This window comes from Poecile atricapillus, unplaced genomic scaffold (genome assembly GCF_030490865.1).
Source record: "Poecile atricapillus isolate bPoeAtr1 unplaced genomic scaffold, bPoeAtr1.hap1 scaffold_371, whole genome shotgun sequence".
NCBI classification, from domain to species: domain Eukaryota; kingdom Metazoa; phylum Chordata; class Aves; order Passeriformes; family Paridae; genus Poecile; species Poecile atricapillus.
This window is the reverse complement of record NW_026709166.1, coordinates 1-23,852: the sequence shown is the minus strand read 5'-3', so window position 1 is coordinate 23,852 and position 23,852 is coordinate 1. Positions and strand designations below refer to the sequence as shown.

General features: G+C 66.4%; 1 protein-coding gene across 1 annotated transcript; it reads left to right on the top strand.

Annotated features, from left to right (window-relative positions):
- Positions 1-23,667, top strand: LOC131574525 (tRNA (guanine(26)-N(2))-dimethyltransferase-like; the record flags this gene model as incomplete). Its single annotated transcript, XM_058829002.1, is given in 13 exon segments — positions 1-251; positions 650-867; positions 869-930; positions 3,987-4,042; positions 5,561-5,649; positions 9,110-9,297; positions 11,596-11,711; positions 16,210-16,322; positions 19,604-19,752; positions 19,852-19,935; positions 21,911-21,980; positions 23,532-23,567; positions 23,569-23,667. Coding segments are annotated over 13 exon segments (1,302 nt in total), but the record flags the coding sequence as incomplete, so codon positions are not given.
- Positions 23,668-23,852: the final 185 nt, after the last annotated feature.

Genomic DNA, 23,852 nt, shown 5'->3' with positions numbered 1-23,852 from the left:
GGGAAGGCGGAAACGCGCGGGGAAAGCGCAGAAAACGCGCGGGGCCCTGAGAGGCCTCGCCCCCGCGGGCTCGGTGCGGTGGGAGCGGCTCCTCCCCGCGCTGCCGGCGGGCGGCCCCGCGGGGTCGCGTCGGTGAGAGGAGGGCGGAGGTTTTGGGACCCTGCGCGGCCGCCGGAGTCACGTGACGGGAAGCAAGATGGCGGCGCCCATGTGAGGGGCGGCGCGGGGGATGCGCGGGGCGGCGCGCGCGGGTGAGCGGGGGGGGGGACACCGGAGGGGGGGGGGGGACACCGGGGGGGACCGGGGGGACACGGGGGAGGGGGGGGACACCGAGCGGAACCCGCTGGGGGCGGGGTTTGCCCCCCCCCGGCCTTGCCCCGCGCCACGTGCTGGGGGGGGTGGGGGGGGGAGCTCGGTCCCGGTTTGGGGAGGGGTCTCCCCGTTCTTACCGGGGATCCCCTCCCCCTCCAGCCCGCCCGGAGCTCATCCCCGCCTCTTCCTCCTCTTTCCCTGGGGGTCTCCTCCCCCTTTTTCCCGCTCTCCGGGGCCCAACCCAAACCGCGCCGTTTTCACCCCAAAATCCGCTCCGGTATCACCGGGACCCCCCCCCCGGGACCCCCCCCGTGATTCTCCCGGGACCCCCCAACAGCTGCCGCGCTCAGGAGCTTCTGCAGAGCCCCCCCGGTTCCTCCCGGTATGGACGGAGCTTCCCCGAACGGCTCCGGGGGGTCCCCGGTGCTCCCGGGGGTCCCGGGGGTCCCGGGGGTCCCGGGGGGGTCACCGGGGGGGTCACCGGGACCCCCCCCGAGCTCCGGGGACCCCCCCGGGACCGGGGAGACGCTGATCACCGAGGGCAGCGCCACCATGCGCCTTCCCCGGGGGGAACGAGGTGTTTTATAACCCGGTGCAGGAATTCAACCGGGACCTGACGTGAGAACCGGGGGAACCGGGGGGAGCTCAGGGGAACCGGGGGAACGGGGGGACGGGAGAACCGGGAACAACCGGGGGGACCGGGGGGAACCGGGGGGAACCGGGGAGAACCGGGGAGAACCGGGAACAACCGGGGGGAACCGGGAACCGGGGGGACCGGGGGGAACGGGAACCGGGGGGATTGTGGGGGCTCGGGGAACCGGGGGAACCGGGAACCGGGGGAAACCGGGAACCGGGGGGGACCGGGGGGAACCGGGGGGGGCTGGGGGAACCGGGAACAACCGGGGGGAACCGGGGGGAACGGGGGGAAACCGGGAACCGGGGGGGACCGGGGAAACCGGGGGGGAAATGGGGGGACCGGGGAGAGCCAGAGGGAACCGGGAGAAACCGGGGGAGGCTGGGGAATCGGGAACCGGGGGGAACCGGGGGGAACGGGGGAAACGGGGGGAACGGGAACCGGGGGGGGCTGGGGGGGCTCAGGGGACCGGGGGGTTTGGGGGAACCGGGAACCGGAGGGGAAACGGGGGGGACCGGGGGGAGCTCAGGGGAACCGGGGGAACGGGAGAACCGGGGGAACGGGGAAACCGGGGAGAACCGAGGGGAACGGGGTGGAACCGGGGGGAATGGGAACCGGAGGAACCGGGGGAACCGGGGGGGAAACGGGGGAACCGGGGAGAGCCAGAGGGAACCGGGAGAAACCGGGGGGGCTGGGGAATCGGGAACCGGGGGGGACCGGGGGGAGCGGGGGGCTCAGGGGAACCGGGGGAACCGGGGGGGGTTCAGGGGAACCGGGGGAACGGGAGAACCGGGGGGGAACCGGGGGGAACTGGGGGGGACGGAGGAACCGGGGAGGCTCAGGGGAACCGGGGAACCGAGAGAACCGGGGGAGGCTCGGGGGTACCGGGGGAAATGGGAGAACCGGGAAGCGCTCGGGGGAGACCGGGGGAACCGGGGGGACCGGGGAAACCGGGAGGAACTGGGGAACCGGGGGGGAAATGGGGGGAACGGGCGGGAACGGGACCGGGAGGAGCTCGGAGGAACCGGGGGAGGCTCGGGGGGAATTGGGGGGAACCGGGGGGGGCTCGGGGGGACCGGGGGGGGCTCAGGGAACCGGGGGGAACCGGGAGGACTGGGGGGGAACCGGAGGGGGATCGGGGGGGGATCGTGGGGAACCGGGAACGGGGGGGGTCGGGGGAACCGGGGGAACCGGGGGGGCTCAGGGGAACCGGGAGGGGCTCGGGAGAACCGGGGAGAATGGGGGGAACTGGGGGGGGGGGCTCAGGGGAACCGGGGGGGGCTCGGGGAACCGGGGGAGGGTCGGGGGAGGGTCAGGGGAACCGGGGGGGCTCAGGGGGAACCGGGGGAACGGGGGAACGGGAAATGCTCGGGGGAGACCGGAGGAACCGGGGGGACCGGGGGGGGCTGGAGGGGAACAGGGGGATCAGGAGAACCGGGGGGAAACCGGGGGGGGTTTGGGGGAACCGAGGAACCGGGAGGGGCTCAGGGGAGACCGGGGGGATCGGGGGGGACTGGGGGAGAACCGGGGGGAAACCGGGGGGGGTTTGGGGGAACCGAGGAACCGGGATAGGGGCTCAGGGGAGACCGGGGGGGATCGGGAGGAACCGGGGGGAGAACCGGGGGGAGAACTGGGGGGGCTCAGGGGGAACTGGGGGGGGCTCAGGGGAGACCGGGAGAACCGGGGGGGGGCTCGGGGAGAACCGGGGAAGGAACCGGGGGGGTCTCAGAGATCTCATGGGAGGGTTTGGGGGGTCCTGGGAGGAATTTGGGGGGCTCTGGGAGGATCCTGGGGGGCTCTTGGGGGGCTCTGGGGGTTTTTGGGGGGCTCTCAGGGGCTCTGGGAGGATCTTGGGGGCTCTGGGGGTCTCTGGGAGTATCCTGGGGGTCTCTGGGAGGATCCTGGGGGTCTCTGGGAGGATCCTGGGGGGCTCTGGGAGGATCCTGGGGGGCTCTGGGAGTATCCTGGGGGGCTCTGGGGGTTTTTGGGGGGCTCTGGGAGGATCCTGGGGGGCTCTGGGGGGCTCTGGGGGTCTCTGGGCTGTCCCCGGGGGTCTCAGGGGGGTTCTGGGGGCTCTGGGGGTCTCTGGGCTGTCCCCGGGGGTCTCAGGGGGGTTCTGGAGGGCTCTGGGGATGATCCTGGGGGTCTCTGGGGGATCTTGGGGGCTCTGGGCTGCCCCGGGGGGTCTCAGGGGGGGTTTTGGGGGGCTCTGTGGTTTTTGGGGGTCTCTGGGGGTCTCTGGAATGATCCTGGGGGGCTCTGGGGTCTCTCAGGGGCTCTGGGGGTTTTTGGGGGTCTCTGGGGGTCTCTGGAATGATCCTGGGGGGCTCAGGGGGGCTCTGGTAGGATCCTGGGGGTCTCTCAGGGGCTCTGGGGGTTTTTGGGGGGCTCTGGGGGGTTCTGGGATGATCCTGGGGGGTTTTGGGGGTCTCTGGGGGTCTCAGGGTGGGTTTTGGGGGTCTCAGGGTGGGTTTTGGGGGTCTCAGGGTGGGTTTTGGGGTCTCTGGGGTCTCTGGGCTGCTCAGGGGGGGTCTCAGGGTGGGTTTGGGGGTCTCGGGTCTCAGTGGGGTTATTTTGGGGGTCTCAGGAGGGTTTTGGGGGTCTCAGGGTGGATTTTGGGGGTCTCAGGGTGGGTTTTGGGAGTCTCAGGGGGGGTTTTGGGGGTCTCTGGGGGTCTCAGTGGGGTTATTTTGGGGGTCTCAGGGGGGTTTTGGGGGTCTCAGGTGGGTTTTGGGAGTCTCAGGGGGGTTTTGGGGTCTCTGGGGGTCTCAGTGGGGTTATTTTGGGGGTCTCAGGGGGGTTTTGGGGGTCTCAGGGTGAGTTTTGGGGGTCTCAGGGTGGGTTTGGGGTCTCTGGGGGTCTCAGGGGGTTATTTTGGGGGTCTCAGGGGGGTTATTTTGGGGGTCTCAGGGGGTCTCAGGGTGGGTTTTGGGGGTCTCAGGGTGGGTTTGGGGGTCTCTGGGGGTCTCTGGGGGTTATTTTGGGGTGTCACCCCCTCCTCGGGGGGTCCCTGACGCCCCCCCCGCCCCTCCCCCCCCAGCTGTGCGGTGCTGACGGAATTCGCTCGGCTCCGGCTGCGCCCCAAAGGAATTCGGGGTACGGGGGGGTCTGGGGGGGTCCCCAAATCCCTGGGGGGGGGTCCTGCAGCCCCTCCCCCCATCCCCAATCCCCGGGGGGGTCTCACAGCCCCTCCCCCATCCCCCAAACCCCATCCTGGGGGGGGTTCTGCAGCCCCCTCCCCTCCCCCATCCCCGGGGGTCCCTGTCCCCCTCCTGAATTCGGGGTACGGGGGGGGTCTGGGGGGGGTCCCCAAATCCCTGGGGGGGTCCTGCAGCCCCTCCCCCATCCCGGGGGTCCCTGTTCCCCTCCCCCCCCCCCATTTTCGGGGTCCCCCTCCCCCATTTCGGGGGTCTCCCAGCCCCTCCCCCCCATCCCGGGGGGGTCCCTGTTCCCCTCCCCTCCCCCATCCCGGGGGTCCCCCTCCCCCATTTTTGGGGTCCCCCTCCCCCATCCCGTGGGGTCCCTGTTCCCCTCCCCTCCCCCATTTTGGGGTCCCCAGCCCCTCCCCCATTTTGGGGTCCCCAGCCCCTCCCCCATTTTGGGGTCCCCCTCCCCCATTTTGGGGTCCCCAGCCCCTCCCCCATCCCAGGGGGTCCCTGTTCCCCTCTCCCCTCCCCCATTTCGGGGTCCCCAGCCCCTCCCCCATTTTCGGGGTCCCTGTTCCCCTCCCCCCCATCCCGGGGTCCCCCAGCCCCTCCCCCAATCCCGGGGGGTCCCCGTTCCCCTCTCCCCTCCCCCATTTCGGGGTCCCCCTCCCCCATTTTGGGGTCCCCAGCCCCTCCCCCATCCCCATGGGGTCCCTGTCCCCCTCCCCTCCCCCATTTCGGGGTCCCCCAGCCCCTCCCCCCATTTTTGGGGTCCCCAGCCCCTCCCCCATCCCGGGGGTCCCTGTTTCCCTCTCCCCTCCCCCATTTCAGGGTCCCCAGCCCCTCCCCCATCCCGGGGGTCCCTGTTTCCCTCTCCCCTCCCCCATTTCAGGGTCCCCAGCCCCTCCCCCATCCCGGGGGTCCCTGTTTCCCTCTCCCCTCCCCCATTTCAGGGTCCCCAGCCCCTCCCCCATCCTGGGGGTCCCTGTCCCCCTTCCCCATCCCGGGGGGTCCCCGTTCCCCTCTCCCCTCCCCAATTTTGGGGTCCCCCAGCCCCTCCCCCATTTTCGGGGTCCCCCTCCCCCATCCCAGGGGTCCCCAGCCCCTCCCCCATCCCGGGGGTCCCTGTTCCCCTCCCCCCCCCCCATTTTTGGGGTCCCCCTCCCCCATTTTTGGGGTCCCCCAGCCCCTCCCCCATCCCGGGGGGTCCCCATTCCCCTCCCCCTCCCCCATTTTCGGGGTCCCCCTCCCCCATTTTTGGGGTCCCCCAGCCCCTCCCCCATCCCGGGGGGTCCCTGTTCCCCTCCCCCATTTTGGGGTCCCCCAGCCCCTCCCCCATCCCGGGGGGTCCCCATTCCCCTCCCCCTCCCCCCATTTTGGGGTCCCCCAGCCCCTCCCCCATCCGGGGGGTCCCCGTTCCCCTCCCCTCCAACATTTTGGGGTCCCCAGCCCCTCCCCCTCTCCCCAGTGCTGCTCCCGGGGGAGGAGGAGCCGGGGGGGAGCCCCCAAAACCCCCCCGAGACCCCACGGACGGCGCGGCCGGGAGAGATCTGTGAGGTGAGGGGGGAACTGGGGGAACTGGGAGCACTGGGAGGGACTGGGAGCACTGGGAGGGACTGGGAATGGGACTGGGGGGACTGGGATGACTGGTTCTCCCCTCCCCATGTCCCCAGGGTGGGCTGCGTGTCCTGGAGGCTCTGGGATGGACTGGGAGGGACTGGGAGGGACTGGGAATGGAATAACGGGAACTGGGAATGGAATTGGGAGTTGAACTGGGACTGGGATGGTGTGAACTGGGAGCACTGGGATCACTGGGGGTCCCTCACCCAATGTCCCAGGATGGGCTGCGGGTGCTGGAGGCGCTGGGAGGGACTGGGAATGGGATAATGGGAACTGGGAATGGAATAACGGGAACTGGGAGTTGAACTGGGACTGGGATGGTGTGAACTGGGAGCACTGGGATCACTGGGGGTCCCCTCCCCGTGTCCCCAGGGTGGGCTGCGTGTCCTGGAGAGACTGGGAGAGACTGGGAGCACTGGGAATGGAACTGGGAATGGAATAACGGGAACTGGGAGCGCTGGGAATTGAACTGGGAATGGAACTGGGAGTTGAACTGGGACTGGGATGGTGGGAACTGGGAGCACTGGGATGACTGGGGGTCCCTGACCCGGTGTCCCCAGGGTGGGCTGCGTGTCCTGGAGGCTCTGGGAGGGACTGGGAGCACTGGGAATGGAACTGGAAAATGAACTGGGAATTGAACTGGGAATGGAATAACAGGAACTGGGAATGGGATGGTGGGAACTGGGATGGACTGGGAAGGTCCTGGGGGGGTCCCTGACCCCTCCCCGTCCCCCCAGGGTGGGCTGCGTGTCCTGGAGGCTCTGGGATGGACTGGGAGGCACTGGGAGCACTGGGAATGGAACTGGGAATTGAATAACGGGAACTGGGAATTGAACTGGGAATGGAATAACGGGAACTGGGACTGGGATGGTGTGAACTGGGAGCACTGGGATGACTGGTTGTCCCCTCCCGGTGTCCCCAGGGTGGGCTGCGTGTCCTGGAGGCTCTGGGAGAGACTGGGGGTCACTGGGAGCACTGGGAATGGAACTGGGAATTGAACTGGGAATTGAACTGGGACTGGGATGGTGTGAACTGGGAGCACTGGGATGACCGGTTCTCCCCTCCCCATCCCCCCAGGGTGGGCTGCGTGTCCTGGAGGCTCTGGGAGGGACTGGGATAGACTGGGAACGGGATAATGGGAACTGGGATAGACTGGGAATTGAACTGGGGATGGAATAACAGGAACTGGGAATGGAACTGGGAATTGAACTGGGAGTTGAACTGGGACTGGGATGGTGTGAACTGGGAGCACTGGGATGACTGGTTGTCCCCTGCCGGTGTCCCCAGGGTGGGCTGCGTGTCCTGGAGGCTCTGGGATGGACTGGGATGGACTGGGAGCACTGGGAATGGAACTGGGAATGGAATAACAGGAATTGGGAATTGAATTAGGAATGGAATAACGGGAACTGGGAATGGGATAACGGGAACTGGGAATGGAACTGGGACTGGGATGGTGTGAACTGGGAGCACTGGGATGACTGGTTGTCCCCTCCCCATCCCCACAGGGTGGGCTGCGTGTCCTGGAGGCTCTGGGAGAGACTGGGAGGGACTGGGAGCACTGGGAATGGAACTGGGAATGGAATAACGGGAACTGGGAATGGGATAACAGGAACTGGGAATTGAACTGGGACTGGGATGGTGTGAACTGGGAGCACTGGGATGACTGGTTGTCCCCTCCCGGTGTCCCCAGGGTGGGCTGCGTGTCCTGGAGGCTCTGGGATGGACTGGGGGGCACTGGGAGCACTGGGAATTGAACTGGGAATGGAATAACGGGAACTGGGAATGGAACTGGGAATTGAACTGGGAGTTGAACTGGGACTGGGGTGGTGGGAACTGGGAGCACTGGGATCACTGGGGGTCCCCTCCCGGTGTCCCCAGGGTGGGCTGCGTGTCCTGGAGGCTCTGGGAGGGACTGGGAGCACTGGGAATGGAACTGGGAATTGAACTGGGAATGGGATAACAGGAACTGGGAGTTGAACTGGGACTGGGATGGTGTGAACTGGGAGCACTGGGATGACTGGTTGTCCCCTCCCGGTGTCCCCAGGGTGGGCTGCGTGTCCTGGAGGCTCTGGGAGGGACTGGGAGGGACTGGGAGCACTGGGAATTGAACTGGGAATGGAATAACGGGAACTGGGAATTGAACTGGGAATGGAATAATGGGAACTGGGAATGGAACAGGGACTGGGATGGTGTGAACTGGGAGCACTGGGAATTGAACTGGGAATGGAATAACAGGAACTGAGAATTGAACTGGGAATTGAACTGGGACTGGGATGGTGTGAACTGGGAGCACTGGGATGACTGGGGGTCCCCTCCCCATGTCCCCAGGGTGGGCTGTGGGTTCTGGAGGCTCTGGGAGGAACTGGGAATGGGATAACGGGAACTGGGAATGGAATAACGGGAACTGGGAGCTGAACTGGGACTGGGATGGTGTGAACTGGGATGACTGGTTCTCCCCTCCCGGTGTCCCCAGGGTGGGCTGCGTGTCCTGGAGGCTCTGGGAGAGACTGGGAGGGACTGGGAGCACTGGGAATGGAACTGGGAGTTGAATTAGGAAAGGAATAACGGGAACTGGGAATGGAATTGGGAGTTGAACTGGGACTGGGATGGTGTGAACTGGGAGCACTGGGATGACTGGTTGTCCCCTCCCGGTGTCCCCAGGGTGGGCTGCGTGTCCTGGAGGCTCTGGGAGGGACTGGGAACACTGGGAATGGAACTGGGAATTGAACTGGGAATGGAATAATGGGAACTGGGAGTTGAACTGGGAGTTGAACTGGGACTGGGATGGTGTGAACTGGGAGCACTGGGATGACTGGTTGTCCCCTCCCGGTGTCCCCAGGGTGGGCTGCGTGTCCTGGAGGCTCTGGGATGGACTGGGGGGCACTGGGAGCACTGGGAATGGAATTAGGAATGGAATAATGGGAACTGGGAATGGAATAACGGGAACTGGGAATTGAACTGGGACTGGGATGGTGTGAACTGGGAGCACTGGGATGACTGGTTGTCCCCTCCCCATCCCCCCAGGGTGGGCTGCGTGTCCTGGAGGCTCTGGGATGGACTGGGGGGCACTGGGAGCACTGGGAATGGAACTGGGAATGGAATAACGGGAACTGGGAATGGAACTGGGAATTGAACTGGGAGTTGAACTGGGACTGGGGTGGTGGGAACTGGGAGCACTGGGATGACTGGTTGTCCCCTCCCCATCCCCCCAGGGTGGGCTGCGTGTCCTGGAGGCTCTGGGAGAGACTGGGGGGCACTGGGAGCACTGGGAATGGAATTAGGAATGGAATAATGGGAACTGGGAATGGAATAACGGGAACTGGGAATTGAACTGGGACTGGGATGGTGTGAACTGGGAGCACTGGGATGACTGGTTGTCCCCTCCCGGTGTCCCCAGGGTGGGCTGCGTGTCCTGGAGCCCCTGGCAGCCTCAGGGCTCCGTTCTGTGCGTTTTGCCCGGGAGGTTCCGGGGCTGGCGGCCGTGGTGGCCGGGGATCGCTCCCCGCGCGCGGCCGCGCTCATTGCCCGCAACGTCGCCCTCAACGGGGTCGGGGGGCTCGTGACCCCCTGCCAGGCTGATGCCAGGTAACCCCAAAAACCCCCCAAAGTGGGGAGGGGGCACCTCCTGACCCCCAAAAACCCCCCCGAGGGGAGGGGACTCTTCCTGACCCCCAAAAACCCCCCTAAAGTGGGGAGGGGGCACTTCCCGACCCCCAAAAACCCCCGCGAGGGGAGGGGGCGCCCCCCCACCCCCTAAAAACCCCCCCAAAGTGGGGAGGGGGCACCTCCCGACCCCCAAAAACCCCCGCGAGGGGAGGGGGTGCTTCCCGACCCCCAAAAACCCCCCCAGAGTGGGGAGGGGGCGCCCCCCCACCCCCAAAAAACCCCAAAGTGGGGAGGGGGCACCTCCCAAAACCCCCCCAAAGTGGGGAGGGGGCACCTCCTGACCCCCAAAAACCCTCCAAAGTGGGGAGGGGGCACCCCCCAAAAACCCTCCCAAAGTGGGGAGGGGGTGCCCCCCAAAAACCCCTTCAAAGTGGGGAGGGGGTGCATCCTGACTCCCAAAAACCCCCCCGAGGGGAGGGGGCGCCCCCCGACCCCCAAAACCTCCCCAGAGTGGGGAGGGGGCACCCCCCGACCCCCAAAAACCCCCCTGAGGGGAGGGGGCACCTCCTGACCCCCCGCCTGGCCGATGCCAGGTAACCCCCCCACCCCAAAAACCCCCAAAGTGGGGAGGGGGCTCGTGACCCCGCGCCTGGCTGATGCCAGGTAACCCCCCAACCCCAAAAACCCCCCCAGAGTGGGGAGGGGGCACCCCCCAAAACCCCCCCAAAGTGGGGAGGGGGCGCCTCCTGACCCCCAAAAACCCTCCAAAGTGGGGAGGGGGCGCCTCCCACCCCCCAAAAAACCCCCCTGAGGGGAGGGGGCACCTCCCGAAACCCCCCCAAAGTGGGGAGGGGGCACCCCCCAAAAACCCCCCCAAAGTGGGGAGGGGGCGCTTCCTGACCCCCAAAAACCCCCCCAAAGTGGGGAGGGGGCGCCCCCCAAAAACCCCCCCCAAAGTGGGGAGGGGGCACCTCCTGACCCCCCAAAAACCCCCCCAAAGTGGGGAGGGGGCACCCCCCAAAAACCCCAAAGTGGGGAAGGGGCACCTCCCAAAAACACCCCCGAAGTGGGGAGGGGGCACCTCCTGACCCCCAAAACCCCCCCAAAGTGGGGAGGGGGCGCTTCCTGACCCCCAAAAAACCCCAAAAGTGGGGAGGGGGCGCTTCCTGACCCCCAAAAACCCCCCCAAAGTGGGGAGGGGGCACCCCCCAAAAACCCCCCCAAAGTGGGGAGGGGGCAGCCCCCAAAAACTCCCCAAAGTGGGGAGGGGGCACCCCCCAAAAACCCCCCCAAAATGGGGAGGGGGCGCCTCCTGCCCGCTCTGGGGGTCCCCACAATGCGTCGGGGATCGTCCTGTCCCCTGAGGGCAGCGCTGGGGAGGGGTCCCGAGGTGGGGAGGGGTCCCCAGGCTGAGCTGGGGGGGTGGGGAGAAGGTGGGGAGGGGGTCCCCAGACTGAGCTGGGGTGTGGGGAGGGGTCCCGAGGTGGGGAGGGGTCCCGAGGCTGAGCTGGGGGGTGGGGAGGGGTCCCGAGGTGGGTGGGGGTCTCCCTGGGGTGCTGAGGGTCTCTGTGGGGGTCCTGGGGACCCCCCGGTGTCCCCCCAGGGTTCTGATGAACCAGAGCCAGGCCCAGCTGGGGCAGTGGGGAGGGGTCCCGATGGGGCAGTGGGTGGGGGTCCCGAGGTGGGTGGGTGGGTGGGGGTCTCCCTGGGGTGCTGAGGGTCCTGGGGACCCCCCAGGGTTCTGATGAACCAGAGCCAGGCCCAGCTGGGGGGGTGGGGAGGGGTCCCGGGGTGGGGAGGGGTCCCGAGGTGGGTGGGTGGGGAGGGGTCCCAAGGTGGGTGGGGGTCCCGAGGTGGGTGGGGGTCTCCCTGGGGTGGGGAGGGGTCTCCCTGGGGTGCTGAGGGTCCCGGTGTCCCCCCAGGGTTCTGATGAACCTGAGCCAGGCTGAGCTGGGGGGTTGGGGAGGAGGTGGGGAGGGGTCCTGAGGTGGGTGGGGGTCTCCCTGGGGCAGTGAGGAGGGGTCCCGAGGTGGGTGGGTGGATGGGGGTCCCGAGGTGGGTGGGGGTCTCCCTGGGGTGCTGAGGGTCCCGGGGACCCCCCAGGGTTCTGATGAACCAGAGCCAGGCTGAGCTGGGACAGTGGGGAGGGGTCCCGGGGTGGGGAGGGGTCCCAAGCTGGGTGGGGGTCCCGAGGTGGGTGGGGAGGGGTCTCCCTGGGGTGGGTGGGGGTCTCCCTGGGGTGCTGAGGGTCCCGGGGACCCCCCGGTGTCCCCCCAGGGTTCTGATGAACCAGAGCCAGGCCCAGCGGGATCCGTTCGACGTCATCGACCTCGACCCCTACGGGAGCCCCGCGATGTTCCTGGACGCGGCCGTGCAGGCGATCAGCGACGGGGGTGAGACCGGGGGGACCCCAAAACCCACCTGGGACACCCCTGGGACCCCCCAAAACCACCCTGGGACCCCCAAAACCCCCTGGGACCCCCCAAACTCCCCCGGGAACCCCGCGATGTTCCTGGACGCGGCCGTGCAGGCGATCAGCGACGGGGGTGAGACCGGGGGGACCCCAAAACTGCCTTGGGACCCCCAAAACCACCTCGGGGACCCCCAAAAACCCCCCTGGGACCCCCAAAACACCCCTGGGACCCCCAAAAACCCCCTGGGACCCCCCAAACTCCCCCGGGAGCCCCGCAATGTTCCTGAACGCCGCCGTGCAGGCGATCAGCGACGGGGGTGAGACTGGGGGGACCCCAAAACACCCCTGGGACCCCCCAAAACACCTCGGGGACCCCCAAAAACCCCCCAAAACCACCCTGGGACCCCCAAAAACACCCCTGGGACCCCCCAAACTCCCCCGGGAGCCCCACGATGTTCCTGGACGCCGCCGTGCAGGCGATCAGCGATGGGGGTGAGACTGGGGGGACCCCAAAACCCACCTGGGACCCCCCAAAAACCCCCTGGGACCCCCCTGGGACCCCCAAAACCACCCTGGGACCCCCAAACCCCTCCTGGGACCCCCCAAAACCCCCTGAGACCCCCCAAACCCCTCCTGGGACCCCCCAAACCACCCTGGGACCCCCAAAACCAACTCAGAACCCCCCCAAACCCCTGGGGGACCCCCCTGAACCCCGATTTCCCAGGTTTGCTGTGTGTGACCTGCATGGACATGGCGGTGCTGGCCCTCCTGGGACCCCCCAAACCCCCCTGGGACCCCCCAAACCCCTCCTGTGTCCCCCCAAACCCCCTGGGACCCCCCCAAACCCCTCCTGGAACCCCCCAAACCTTTCCTGTGTCCCCCCAAACCCTCCTGGGACCCCCCAAACCCTCCTGGGACCCCCAAACCCCTCCTGGGACCCCCCAAACCCCTCCTGGAACCCCCCAAACCCCTCAAGAACCCCCCCAAACCCCTCGAGGACCCCCCCAAACCCCTGGGGGACCCCCCTGAACCCCGATTTCCCAGGTTTGCTGTGTGTGACCTGCACGGACATGGCGGTCCTGGCCCTCCTGGGACCCCCCAAACCCCTCCTGGGACCCCCCCAAACCCCTCGAGGACCCCCCCAAACCCCTCGAGAACCCCCCCAGACCCCTCCTGGAACCCCCCCAAACGCCTGGGGACCCCCCTGAACCCCAAATTTTCAGGTTTGCTGTGTGTGACCTGCACGGACATGGCAGTGTTGGCCCTCCTGGGACCCCCCAAACCCCTCAGGGACCCCCCAAACCCCTCCTGTGTCCCCCCAAACCCCTCAAGGACCCCCCCAAACCCCTCAAGAACCCCCCCAAACCCCTCAAGGACCCCCTAAACCCCTCCTGGAACCCCCCAAACCCCCCTGGGACCCCCAAACCCCTCCTGGGACCCCCCAAACTCCTCCTGTGTCCCCCCAAACCCCTCGAGGACCCCCCCAAACCCCTCAAGAACCCCCCCAAACCCCTCCTGGGACCCCCCAAACTCCTCCTGTGTCCCCCAAACTCCTCGAGGACCCCCCCAAACCCCTCCTGTGTCCCTCCAAACCCCCCTGAGATCCCCCAAACTCCTTCTGGGACCCCCCAAATCCCCCTGGGACCCCCCAAACCCCTCCTGTCTCCCCCCAGACCCCTCGGGGGACCCCCCTGAACCCCCCAAACCCCTCAGGGACCCCCCAAAACCTCTGTGGGACCCCCAAAACCAACTCAGAACCCCCCCAAACCTTTGGGAGACCCCCCTGAACCCCGATTTCCCAGGTTTGCTGTGTGTGACCTGCACGGACATGGCGGTGCTGGCCCTCCTGGGACCCCCCAAACCCCTCCCATGTCCCCCCAAAACCTCCGTGGGACCCCCAAAACCAACTCAGAACCCCCCAAACCCCTCGAGGACCCCCCCAAACCCCCCTGGGACCCCCCAAACCAACTCAGAACCCCCCCAAACCCCTTGGGGACCCCCCCAAACCCCTCGGGGAACCCCCAAACCCCTCGAGGACCTCCCAAAATCCCCCTGGGACCCCCCAAACCCCTCGAGGACCCCCCCCAAACCCCTCCTGTGTTCCCCCAAACCCCTCCTGGGACCCCCCAAACCCCTCCCGTGTCCCCCCAAAACCTCCCTGGGACCCCCCAAAACCAACTCAGAACCCCCCAAACCCCTCGAGGACCCCCCCAAACCTCCCTGGGACCCCCCAAAACCAACTCAGAACCCCCCCAAACCCCTGGGGGACCCCCCTGGACCCCGATTTTCCAGGTTTGCTGTGTGTGACCTGCACGGACATGGTGGTGCTGGCCCTCCTGGGACCCCCCCAAACCCCTCAGGGACCCCCCAAACCCCTCCTGGGACCCCCCAAACTCCTCCTGTGTCCCCCCAAACCCCTCGAGGACCCCCCCAAACCCCCCTGAGACCCCCCAAACCCCTCCTGTGTCCCCCCAAACCCCTCCTGTGTCCCCCCAAACCCCTCGAGGACCCCCCCAAACCCCCCTGAGACCCCCCAAACCCCTCCTGTGTCCCCCCAAACCCCTCCTGTGTCCCCCCAAACCCCTCGAGGACCCCCCTAAACCCCCCTAGGACCCCCAAACCCCTCCTGGAACCCCCCAAACCCCTCCTGGGACCCCCCAAAACCTCCGTGGGACCCCCAAAACCAACTCAGAACCCCCCAAACCCCTCAGGGACCCCCCCAAACCCCTCGAGGAGCCCCCAGACCTCTCCTGGAACCCCCCAAACCCCTCCTGGGACCCCCCAAACCTTTGGGGGACCCCCCTGAACCCAAATTTTGCAGGTTTGCTGTGTGTGACCTGCACGGACATGGCGGTGCTGGCCCCCCTGGGACCTCCCAAACCCCTCCTGTGTCCCCCCAAACTCCCCTGGGACCCCCTTGGGATCCCCTAAACCCTTCCTGGGATCCCCAAAACCAACTCAGAACCCCCCAAACCTTTGGGGGACCCCCCTGAACCCCGAATTTTCAGGTTTGCTGTGTGTGACCTGCACGGACATGGCGGTGCTGGCCCTCCTGGGACCCCCCAAACCTCTCCTGGGACCCCCCAAACCCCCCTAGGACCCCCCAAAACCTCTGTGGGACCCCCAAAACCAACTCAGAACCCCCCCAAACCTTTGGGGGACCCCCCTGAACCCCGACTTTGCAGGTTTGCTGTGTGTGACCTGCACGGACATGGCGGTGCTGCCCCTCCTGGGACCCCCCAAACCCCTCTGGGACCCCCAAAACCCCTCAAGAACCCCCCCAAACTCCCCTGGGACCCCCTTGGGATCCCCTAAACCCTTCCTGGGATCCCCAAAACCAACTCAGAACCCCCCAAACCCCTCCTGTGTCCCCCCAAACCCCTCGAGGACCCCCCTAAACCCCCCTAGGACCCCCAAAACCCCTCCTGTGTCCCCCCCAAACCCCTCGAGGACCCCCAAACCCCTCCTGGAACCCCCCAAACCCCTCCTGGGACCCCCCAAACCCCTCCTGGGACCCCCCGAACCTCTGTGGGACCCCCCAAAACCAACTCAGAACCCCACAAACCCCTCCTGTGTCCCCCCAAACCCCTCAGGGACCCCCCAAACCCCTCAGGGACCCCCCCAAACCCCTCCTGTGTCCCCCCAAACTCTCCTGAGACCCCCTTGGGATCCCCTAAACCCTTCCTGAGACCCCCAAAACCAACTCAGAACCCCACAAACCCCTCCTGTGTCCCCCCAAACCCCTTGAGGAGCCCCCAAACCCCTCCTGGGACCCCCCAAACCTTTGGGGGACCCCCCTGAACCCCGATTTCCCAGGTTTGCTGTGTGTGACCTGCACGGACATGGCGGTGCTGGCCCTCCTGGGACCCCCCAAACCCCTCCTGGGACCCCCAAACCCCTCCTGGGACCCCCCAAACCCCTCCTGTGTCCCCCCAAACTCCCCTGGGACCCCCTTGGGATCCCCTAAACCCTTCCTGGGACCCCCAAAACCAACTCAGAACCCCCCAAACCCCTCCTGGGACCCCTCAAACCCCTCCTGTGTCCCCCCAAACCCCTTGAGGAGCCCCCAAACCCCTCGAGAACCCCTCCAAACCCTCCTGGAACCCCCCAAAACCTCTGTGGGACCCCCAAAACCAACTCAGAACCCCCCAAATCACTCCTGTGTCCCCCCAAACCCCTCCTGTGTCCCCCCAAACCCCTCGAGGACCCCCCTAAACCCCTCCTGTGTCCCCCTAAACCCCTCGTGGGACCCCCCAAACCCCTCAGGGACCCCCCAAACCCCTCAAGGACCCCCCCAAACCCCTTGGGGACCCCCCTGAACCCCGAATTTCCAGGTTTCCTGTGTGTGACCTGCACGGACATGGCGGTGCTGGCCCTCCTGGGACCCCCCAAACCCCTCAGGGACCCCCCAAACCCCCCTGGGACCCCCCAAACCCCTCAAGAACCCCCCCAAACCCCCCTGAACCCCGAATTTTCAGGTTTGCTGTGTGTGACCTGCACGGACATGGCGGTGCTGGCCGGGAACAGCTCCGAGAGCTGCTACAGCAAATACGGCTCCGTGTCCCTCAAGGGCAAATTCTGCCACGAAATGGTCAGAGCTGGGTTTGGGGAGGGGTCCCCGGGGGGTTTGGGGGGTCCCAGGGGGGCTTGGGGGGTCCCCGAGGGGTTTTGGGGGACACAGGAGGGGTTTGGGGGGATCCCCAAGGGGTTTGGGGGGTTCCAGGAGGGGTCTGCGGGGACACAGGAGGGGTTTGGGGGGTTCTGAGTTGGTTTTGGGGGGTCCCTGAGGGGTTTGGGGGGTGCCTGAGGGGTTTGGGGGGTGCCTGAGGGGTTTTGGGGAGACACAGGAGGGGTTTGGGGGGTCTCCAAGGGGTTTGGGGGGGTTTTGTTGGTTTGGGGGGTCCCAGGGGGGTTTGGGGGGAAACAGGAGGGGTTTGGGGGGTTCCCGGGGGTCCCCCCAATCCAGGTGGGGGTCCCACAGCGTCCTGTCCCCTCAATGTCCCCTCAATGTCCCCTCCTGTCCCCTCAATGTCCCCTCAGTGTCCCCTCAATGTCCCCTCAATGTCCCCTCCTGTCCCCTCCTGTCCCCTCAGTGTCCCCTCAATGTCCCCAACTGTCCCCTCAATGTCCCCTCCTGTCCCCTCCTGTCCCCTCAGTGTCCCCTCAATGTCCCCTCCTGTCCCCTCCTGTCCCCTCAATGTCCCCTCAATGTCCCCTCAATGTCCCCTCAGTGTCCCCTCAGTGTCCCCTCCTGTCCCCTCAGTGTCCCCTCAATGTCCCCTCAATGTCCCCTCCTGTCCCCTCAATGTCCCCTCAATGTCCCCTCCTGTCCCCTCCTGTCCCCTCAATGTCCCCTCAATGTCCCCTCCTGTCCCCTCAATGTCCCCTCAATGTCCCCTCAATGTCCCCTCCTGTCCCCTCCTGTCCCCTCAATGTCCCCTCAATGTCCTCTCCTGTCCCCTCAGTGTCCCCTCCTGTCCCCTCAATGTCCCCTCAATGTCCCCTCCTGTCCTCTCCTGTCCCCTCCTGTCCCCTCCTGTCCCCTCAGTGTCCCCTCAATGTCCCCTCAATGTCCCCTCAGTGTCCCCTCAATGTCCCCTCAATGTCCCCTCCTGTCCCCTCAATGTCCCCTCAGTGTCCCCTCAATGTCCCCTCCTGTCCCCTCCTGTCCCCTCCTGTCCCCTCAATGTCCCCTCAATGTCCCCTCCTGTCCCCTCAATGTCCCCTCCTGTCCCCTCAATGTCCCCTCAATGTCCCCTCAGTGTCCCCTCAATGTCCCCTGCTGTCCCCTCAATGTCCCCTCCTGTCCCCTCAATGTCCCCTCAATGTCCCCAGGCTCTGAGGATTGTCCTTCACGCTCTGGATCTCAGAGCCAACTGTTACCAGCGCTTTGTTCTCCCTGCTGTCCCCTCCTGTCCCCTCAATGTCCCCTCAATGTCCCCTCCTGTCCCCTCAATGTCCCTCAATGTCCCCTCCTGTCCCCTCAATGTCCCCTCCTGACCTCTCCTGTCCCCTCAATGTCCCCTCAATGTCCCCTCAATGTCCCCAGGCTCTGAGGATTGTCCTTCACGCTCTGGATCTCAGAGCCAACTGTTACCAGCGCTTTGTGTCCCCTCCTGTCCCCTCAATGTCCCCTCAATGTCCCCTCAATGTCCCCTCCTGTCCCCTCAATGTCCCCTCAGTGTCCCCTCCTGTCCCCTCAATGTCCCCTGCTGACCTCTCCTGTCCCCTCAATGTCCCCTCAATGTCCCCTCAGTGTCCCCTCAATGTCCCCTCAATGTCCCCTCAATGTCCCCAGGCTCTGAGGATTGTCCTGCACGCTCTGGATCTCAGAGCCAACTGTTACCAGCGCTTTGTGCTCCCTGCTGTCCCCTCCTGTCCCCTCAATGTCCCCTCAATGTCCCCTCCTGTCCCCTCCTGTCCCCTCCTGTCCCCTCAATGTCCCCTCAGTGTCCCCTCAGTGTCCCCTCAATGTCCCCTCAATGTCCCCTCAATGTCCCCTCCTGTCCCCTCAATGTCCCCTCAATGTCCCTTCAGTGTCCCCTCAGTGTCCCCTCAATGTCCCCTCGATGTCCCCTCAGTGTCCCCTCAGTGTCCCCTCAATGTCCCCTCCAGGCTCTGAGGATTGTCCTCCACGCTCTGGATCTCAGAGCCAACTGTTACCAGCGCTTTGTGCTCCCTGCTGTCCCCTCCTGTCCCCTCAATGTCCCCTCCTGACCTCTCCTGTCCCCTCCTGTCCCCTCAATGTCCCCTCCTGTCCCCTCAATGTCCCCTCAGTGTCCCCTCAATGTCCCCAGGCTCTGAGGATTGTCCTGCACGCTCTGGATCTCAGAGCCAACTGTTACCAGCGCTTTGTGCTCCCTGCTGTCCCCTCCTGTCCCCTCAATGTCCCCTCAATGTCCCCTCCTGTCCCCTCAATGTCCCCTCCTGTCCCCTCAATGTCCCCTCAATGTCCCCTCAATGTCCCCTCAATGTCCCCTCAATGTCCCCTCCTGTCCCCTCCTGTCCCCTCCTGTCCCCTCAGTGTCCCCTCAATGTCCCCTCAATGTCCCCTCAATGTCCCCTCCTGTCCCCTCCTGTCCCCTCCTGTCCCCTCAGTGTCCCCTCAATGTCCCCTCCTGTCCCCTCAGTGTCCCCTCAATGTCCCCTCCTGTCCCCTCAATGTCCCCTCCTGTCCCCTCCTGTCCCCTCCTGTCCCCTCAATGTCCCCTCCTGTCCCCTCAGTGTCCCCTCAATGTCCCCAGGCTCTGAGGATTGTCCTTCACGCTCTGGATCTCAGAGCCAACTGTTACCAGCGCTTTGTTCTCCCTGCTGTCCCCTCCTGTCCCCTCAATGTCCCCTCAGTGTCCCCTCACTGTCCCCTCCTGTCCCCTCAATGTCCCCTCAATGTCCCCTCAATGTCCCCTCCTGTCCTCTCAATGTCCCCTCCTGTCCCCTCCTGTCCCCTCCTGTCCCCTCAGTGTCCCCTCCTGTCCCCTCCTGTCCCCTCCTGTCCCCTCAATGTCCCCTCCTGTCCCCTCCTGTCCCCTCAGTGTCCCCTCAATGTCCCCTCCTGTCCCCTGCTGTCCCCTCCTGTCCCCTCAATGTCCCCTCAATGTCCCCTCCTGTCCCCTGCTGTCCCCTCCTGTCCCCTCAATGTCCCCTCCTGTCCCCTCAGTGTCCCCTCAGTGTCCCCTCAATGTCCCCAGGCTCTGAGGATTGTCCTTCACGCTCTGGATCTCAGAGCCAACTGTTACCAGCGCTTTGTGCTCCCTGCTGTCCCCTGCTGTCCCCTCAATGTCCCCTCCTGTCCCCTCAATGTCCCCTCAATGTCCCCTCAGTGTCCCCTCCTGACCCCTCAATGTCCCCTCAGTGTCCCCTCAATGTCCCCAGGCTCTGAGGATTGTCCTTCACGCTCTGGATCTCAGAGCCAACTGTTACCAGCGCTTTGTTCTCCCCCTGCTCTCGCTCAGCGCCGATTTCTACGTCCGCGTCTTCGTCAGGGTCTTCACGGGCCAGGCCAAGGTCAAAGCCTCGGCCAGGTGAGTTTTGGGGTGGTTTTGGGGGGTTTTGGGGGGGTTTTGGGGGGGTTTTGGGGGTCTCTGTGCCCCCCCTGAGCCTGTTTTTTGCCCCCTCCCCAGCAAACAGGCGCTGGTGTTTCACTGCGTGGGCTGCGGCTCGCACCACCTGCAGCGGCTGGGCAGGGCCACCAGCCACGGCAGCGGGTATGGGGGGTTTGGGGGTCCCCCAGGGGTTTGGGGGGGTCCCCGAGGGGTTTGGGGGGGTCCCTGGGGGGTTCTGAGTTGGTTTTGGGGGTCCCACAGAGGTTTTGGGGGACACAGGGGGGTTTGGGGGGTCCCCGAGGGGTTTGGGGAGGGCAGGGCCACCAGCCACGGCAGCGGGTATGGGGGGTTTGGGGGGACACAGGGGGGTTTGGGGGGGTCCCCAAGGGGTTTGGGGGGGTCCCTGGGGGGTTCTGAGTTGGTTTGGGGGGTCCCAGGGGGGTTTGGGGGGTCCCAGGGTGGTTTGGGGGAACACAGGAGGGGTTTGGGGAGGGCAGGGCCACCAGCCACGGCAGCGGGTACTGGGGGTTTGGGGGGACACAGGAGGGGTTTGGGGGGGTCCCCGAGGGGTTTGGGGGGACACAGAAGGGGTTTGGGGGGTCCCAGGGGGATTTGAGGGGGACACAGGGGGGTTTGTGGGGGTCTCCGAGGGGTTTGGGGGGACACAGGAGGAGTTTTGGGGGACACAGGAGGGGTTTGGGGGGTCCTCAGGGGGTTTGGGGGGGTCCCAGGGTGGTTTGGGGGGACACAGGAGGGGTTTGGGGGGTTCTGAGTTGGTTTTGGGGGGTCCCTGGGGGGTTTGGGGGGGACACAGTGGGGTTTGGGGGGTCCCAGGGGGGTTGGGGGGGTCCTCGAGGGATGTGGGGGGACACAGAGGGGTTTGGGGGGGGTCCCAGGGGGGTTTGGGGCGTCCCAGGAGGGGTTCGGGGGGACACAGGAGGGGTTTGGGGGGTCCCAGGGGGGTTTGGGGGGTCCCAGAGGGGTTTGGGGGGTCCCAGGAGGGTTTGGGGGATACCTGAGTTGGTTTGGGGGGACACAGGAGGGGTTTGGGGGGTCCCAGGGGGATTTGGGGGATCCCTGAGGGGTTTGGGGGGTCCCTGAGTTGGTTTGGGGAGTCCCAGGGGGGTTTGGGGAGGGCAGGGCCACCAGCCACGGCAGCGGGTACGGGGGGTTTGGGGGGGTCCCCAAGGGGGTTGGGGGGGTCCCTGAGGGCTTTGGGGGGTCTCTGAGGGGTTTGGGGGGGTCCTTGAGGGGTTTGGGGGGGACACTGAGGGGTTTGGGGGGGTCCCAGGGTGGTTTGGGGGGTCCCCAAGGGGTTTGAGGAGGGCAGGGCCACCAGCCACGGCAGCGGGTACGGGACTGGGGTTTGGGGGGGACACAGGGGGGTTTGGGGGGTCCCAGGGGGGTTTGGGGCATCTCTGAGGGGTTTGGGGGGATCCTCGAGGGGTTTGGGGGGGACACAGGAGGGGTTTGGGGGGACACAGGGGGGTTTGGGGGGGTCCCTGAGGGGTTTGGGGGGACACAGGAGGGGTTTGGGGGGACACAGGAGGGGTTTGGGGGGGACACAGGAGGGGTTTGGGGGGTTCTGAGTTGGTTTTGAGGTTCCCACAGAAGTTTTGGGGGACACAGAAGGGGTTTTGGGGGGTCCTTGAGAGGTTTGGGGGGTCTCTGAGGGGTTTGGGGGGGACATAGGAGGGGTTTGGGGGGACACAGGAAGGGTTTGGGGGGTCCTCGAGGGGTTTGGGGGGACACAGGAGGGGTTTGGGGGGGTTCTGAGTTGGTTTTGGGGGTCCCACAGAGGTTTTGGGGGACACAGGGGGGTTTGGGGGGGTCCCCGAGGGGTTTGGGGGGTCCCTGAGTTGGTTTGGTGGGTCCCAGAGGGGTTTGGGGGGTCCCCAAGGGGTTTGGGGAGGGCAGGGCCACCAGCCACGGCAGCGGGTACGGGGAGTTTGGGGGTCCCTGGGGGGCTTGGGGGGGTCCCAGGGGGGTTTGGGGGGGTCCCTGAGGGGTTTGGGGGGACACAGGAGGGATTTGGGGGGGGTCCCAGGGGCTTTGGGGGTCCCCGAGGGGTTTTGGGGGTCCCCAACCCCCCCCCAGGCCCATTTTGGGGGTCTCTGATCTCGTTTCCCCCGCTCAGGTTCAAGTTCAGCGCGGCCACGGGGCCGCCCGTGGGTCCCTCCTGCGAGTTCTGCCAGCAGCGGCACCAGGTGCAGCCCCAAACCCCCCCAAACCCTCCTGGGACCCCCCAAAACCTCTGTGGGACCCCCAAAACCAACACAGAACCCCCCCAAACCCCCCTGGGACCCCCCAAAACCTCTGTGGGACCCCCCAAACCCCCCTGGGACCCCCCAAAACCTCTGTGGGACCCCCAAAACCAACACAGAACCCCCCAGACCCATCCTGGGACCCCCCAAACCCTCCTGGGACCCCCAAAACCAACTCAGAACCCCCCAAATCCCTCCTGTGTCCCCCCAAACCCCCCTGGGACCACCCCCAAACCCCTCCTGTGTCCCCCCCAAGCCCCTCCTGGGACCCCCCAAACCCCTCCTGTGTCCCCCCAAACCCTCCTGTGTCCCCCCAAACCCCCCTGGGACCCCCCAAACCCCCCTGGGACCCCCCAAACCCCTCAGGGACCCCCAAAACCAACTCAGAACCCCCCAAACCCCTCCTGTGTCCCCCCAAACCCTTCCTGGGACCCCCCAAACCCCTCCTGAGACCCCCCAGACCCCCCTGGGACCCCCCAAACCCCCCTCGGGGACCCCCCAAACCCCTCCTGTGTCCCCCCAAACCCCCCTGGGACCCCCCCCAAACCCATCCTGGAACCCCCCAAACCCTCCTGGGACCCCCCAAACCCCTCGGGGACCCCCCAAACCCCTCAGGGACCCCCAAAACCCCTTGGGGACCCCCAAACCCCCCTGGGACCCCCCAAAACCTCTGTGGGACCCCCAAAACCTCTGTGGGACCCCCCAAACCCCCCTGGGACACCCCAAACCCCTCGGGGACCCCCCAAAACCTCTGTGGGACCCCCAAACCCCTCCTGTGTCCCCCCAAACCCCTCGAGGACCCCCCAAACCCCTCCTGTGTCCCCCCAAAACCTCTGTGGGACCCCCCAAACCCCTCCTGGGACCCCCAAACCCTCCTGGGACCCCCCAAACCCCTCGGGGACCCCCAAACCCCTCAGGGACCCCCCAAAACCTCTGTGGGACCCCCAAAACCAACTCAGAACCCCCCAAACCCCCCTGGGACCCCCCAAATCCCTCCTGTGTCCCCCCAAACCCCTCGGGGACCCCCCCAAACCCCCCTGGGACCCCCCAAAACCTCCGTGGGACCCTCAAACCCCTCGGGGACCCCCCAAACCCCTCCTGGGACCCCCCCAAACCCCTCCTGTGTCCCCCCAAACCCTCCTGGGACCCCCAAAACCAACTCAGAACCCCCAAATCCCTCCTGTGTCCCCCCAAACCCCCCTGGGACCCCCCAAAGCCCCCTGGGACCCCCCATACCCCCCTGGGACACCCCCAAAACCCTCCTGGGACCCCCCCAAACCCCTCCTGTGTCCCCCCCAAACCCTCCTGGGACCCCCAAACCCCTCCTGTGTCGCCCCAAACCCCCCAGGGAACCCCAAACCCCTCCTGGGACGCCCAAACCCCTCGGGGACCCCCCAAACCCCCCCCCCAAACCCCCCTGGAACCCCCCAAACCCCCCCAAACCCCCGGGACCCCCCAAAACCAACCCTGAACCCCCTTTTCTCCCCTGCCAAGGTGGGGGGCCCGGTGTGGGCAGAGCCCCTGCACGACCCCCCCCTTCGTGGGGAGGATCCTGGAGGCGCTGGAGAGGAGCCCCGGGCGCTTCCGGACAGAGCCGCGGATGAGAGGGGTCCTGAGCGTGATCGGAGAGGTGAGAAACTGGGGGAAACTGGGGGAAACTGGGAGAAACTGGGGGAAACTGGGAGAAACAAACTGGGATAAACTGGGATAAACTGGGGGAAACTGGGGGAAACTGGGATAAACTGGGACACCCCAAAACTGGGACACTCTGAGAGGGGTGCTGAGCGTCATCGCTGAGGTGAGAAACTGGGATAA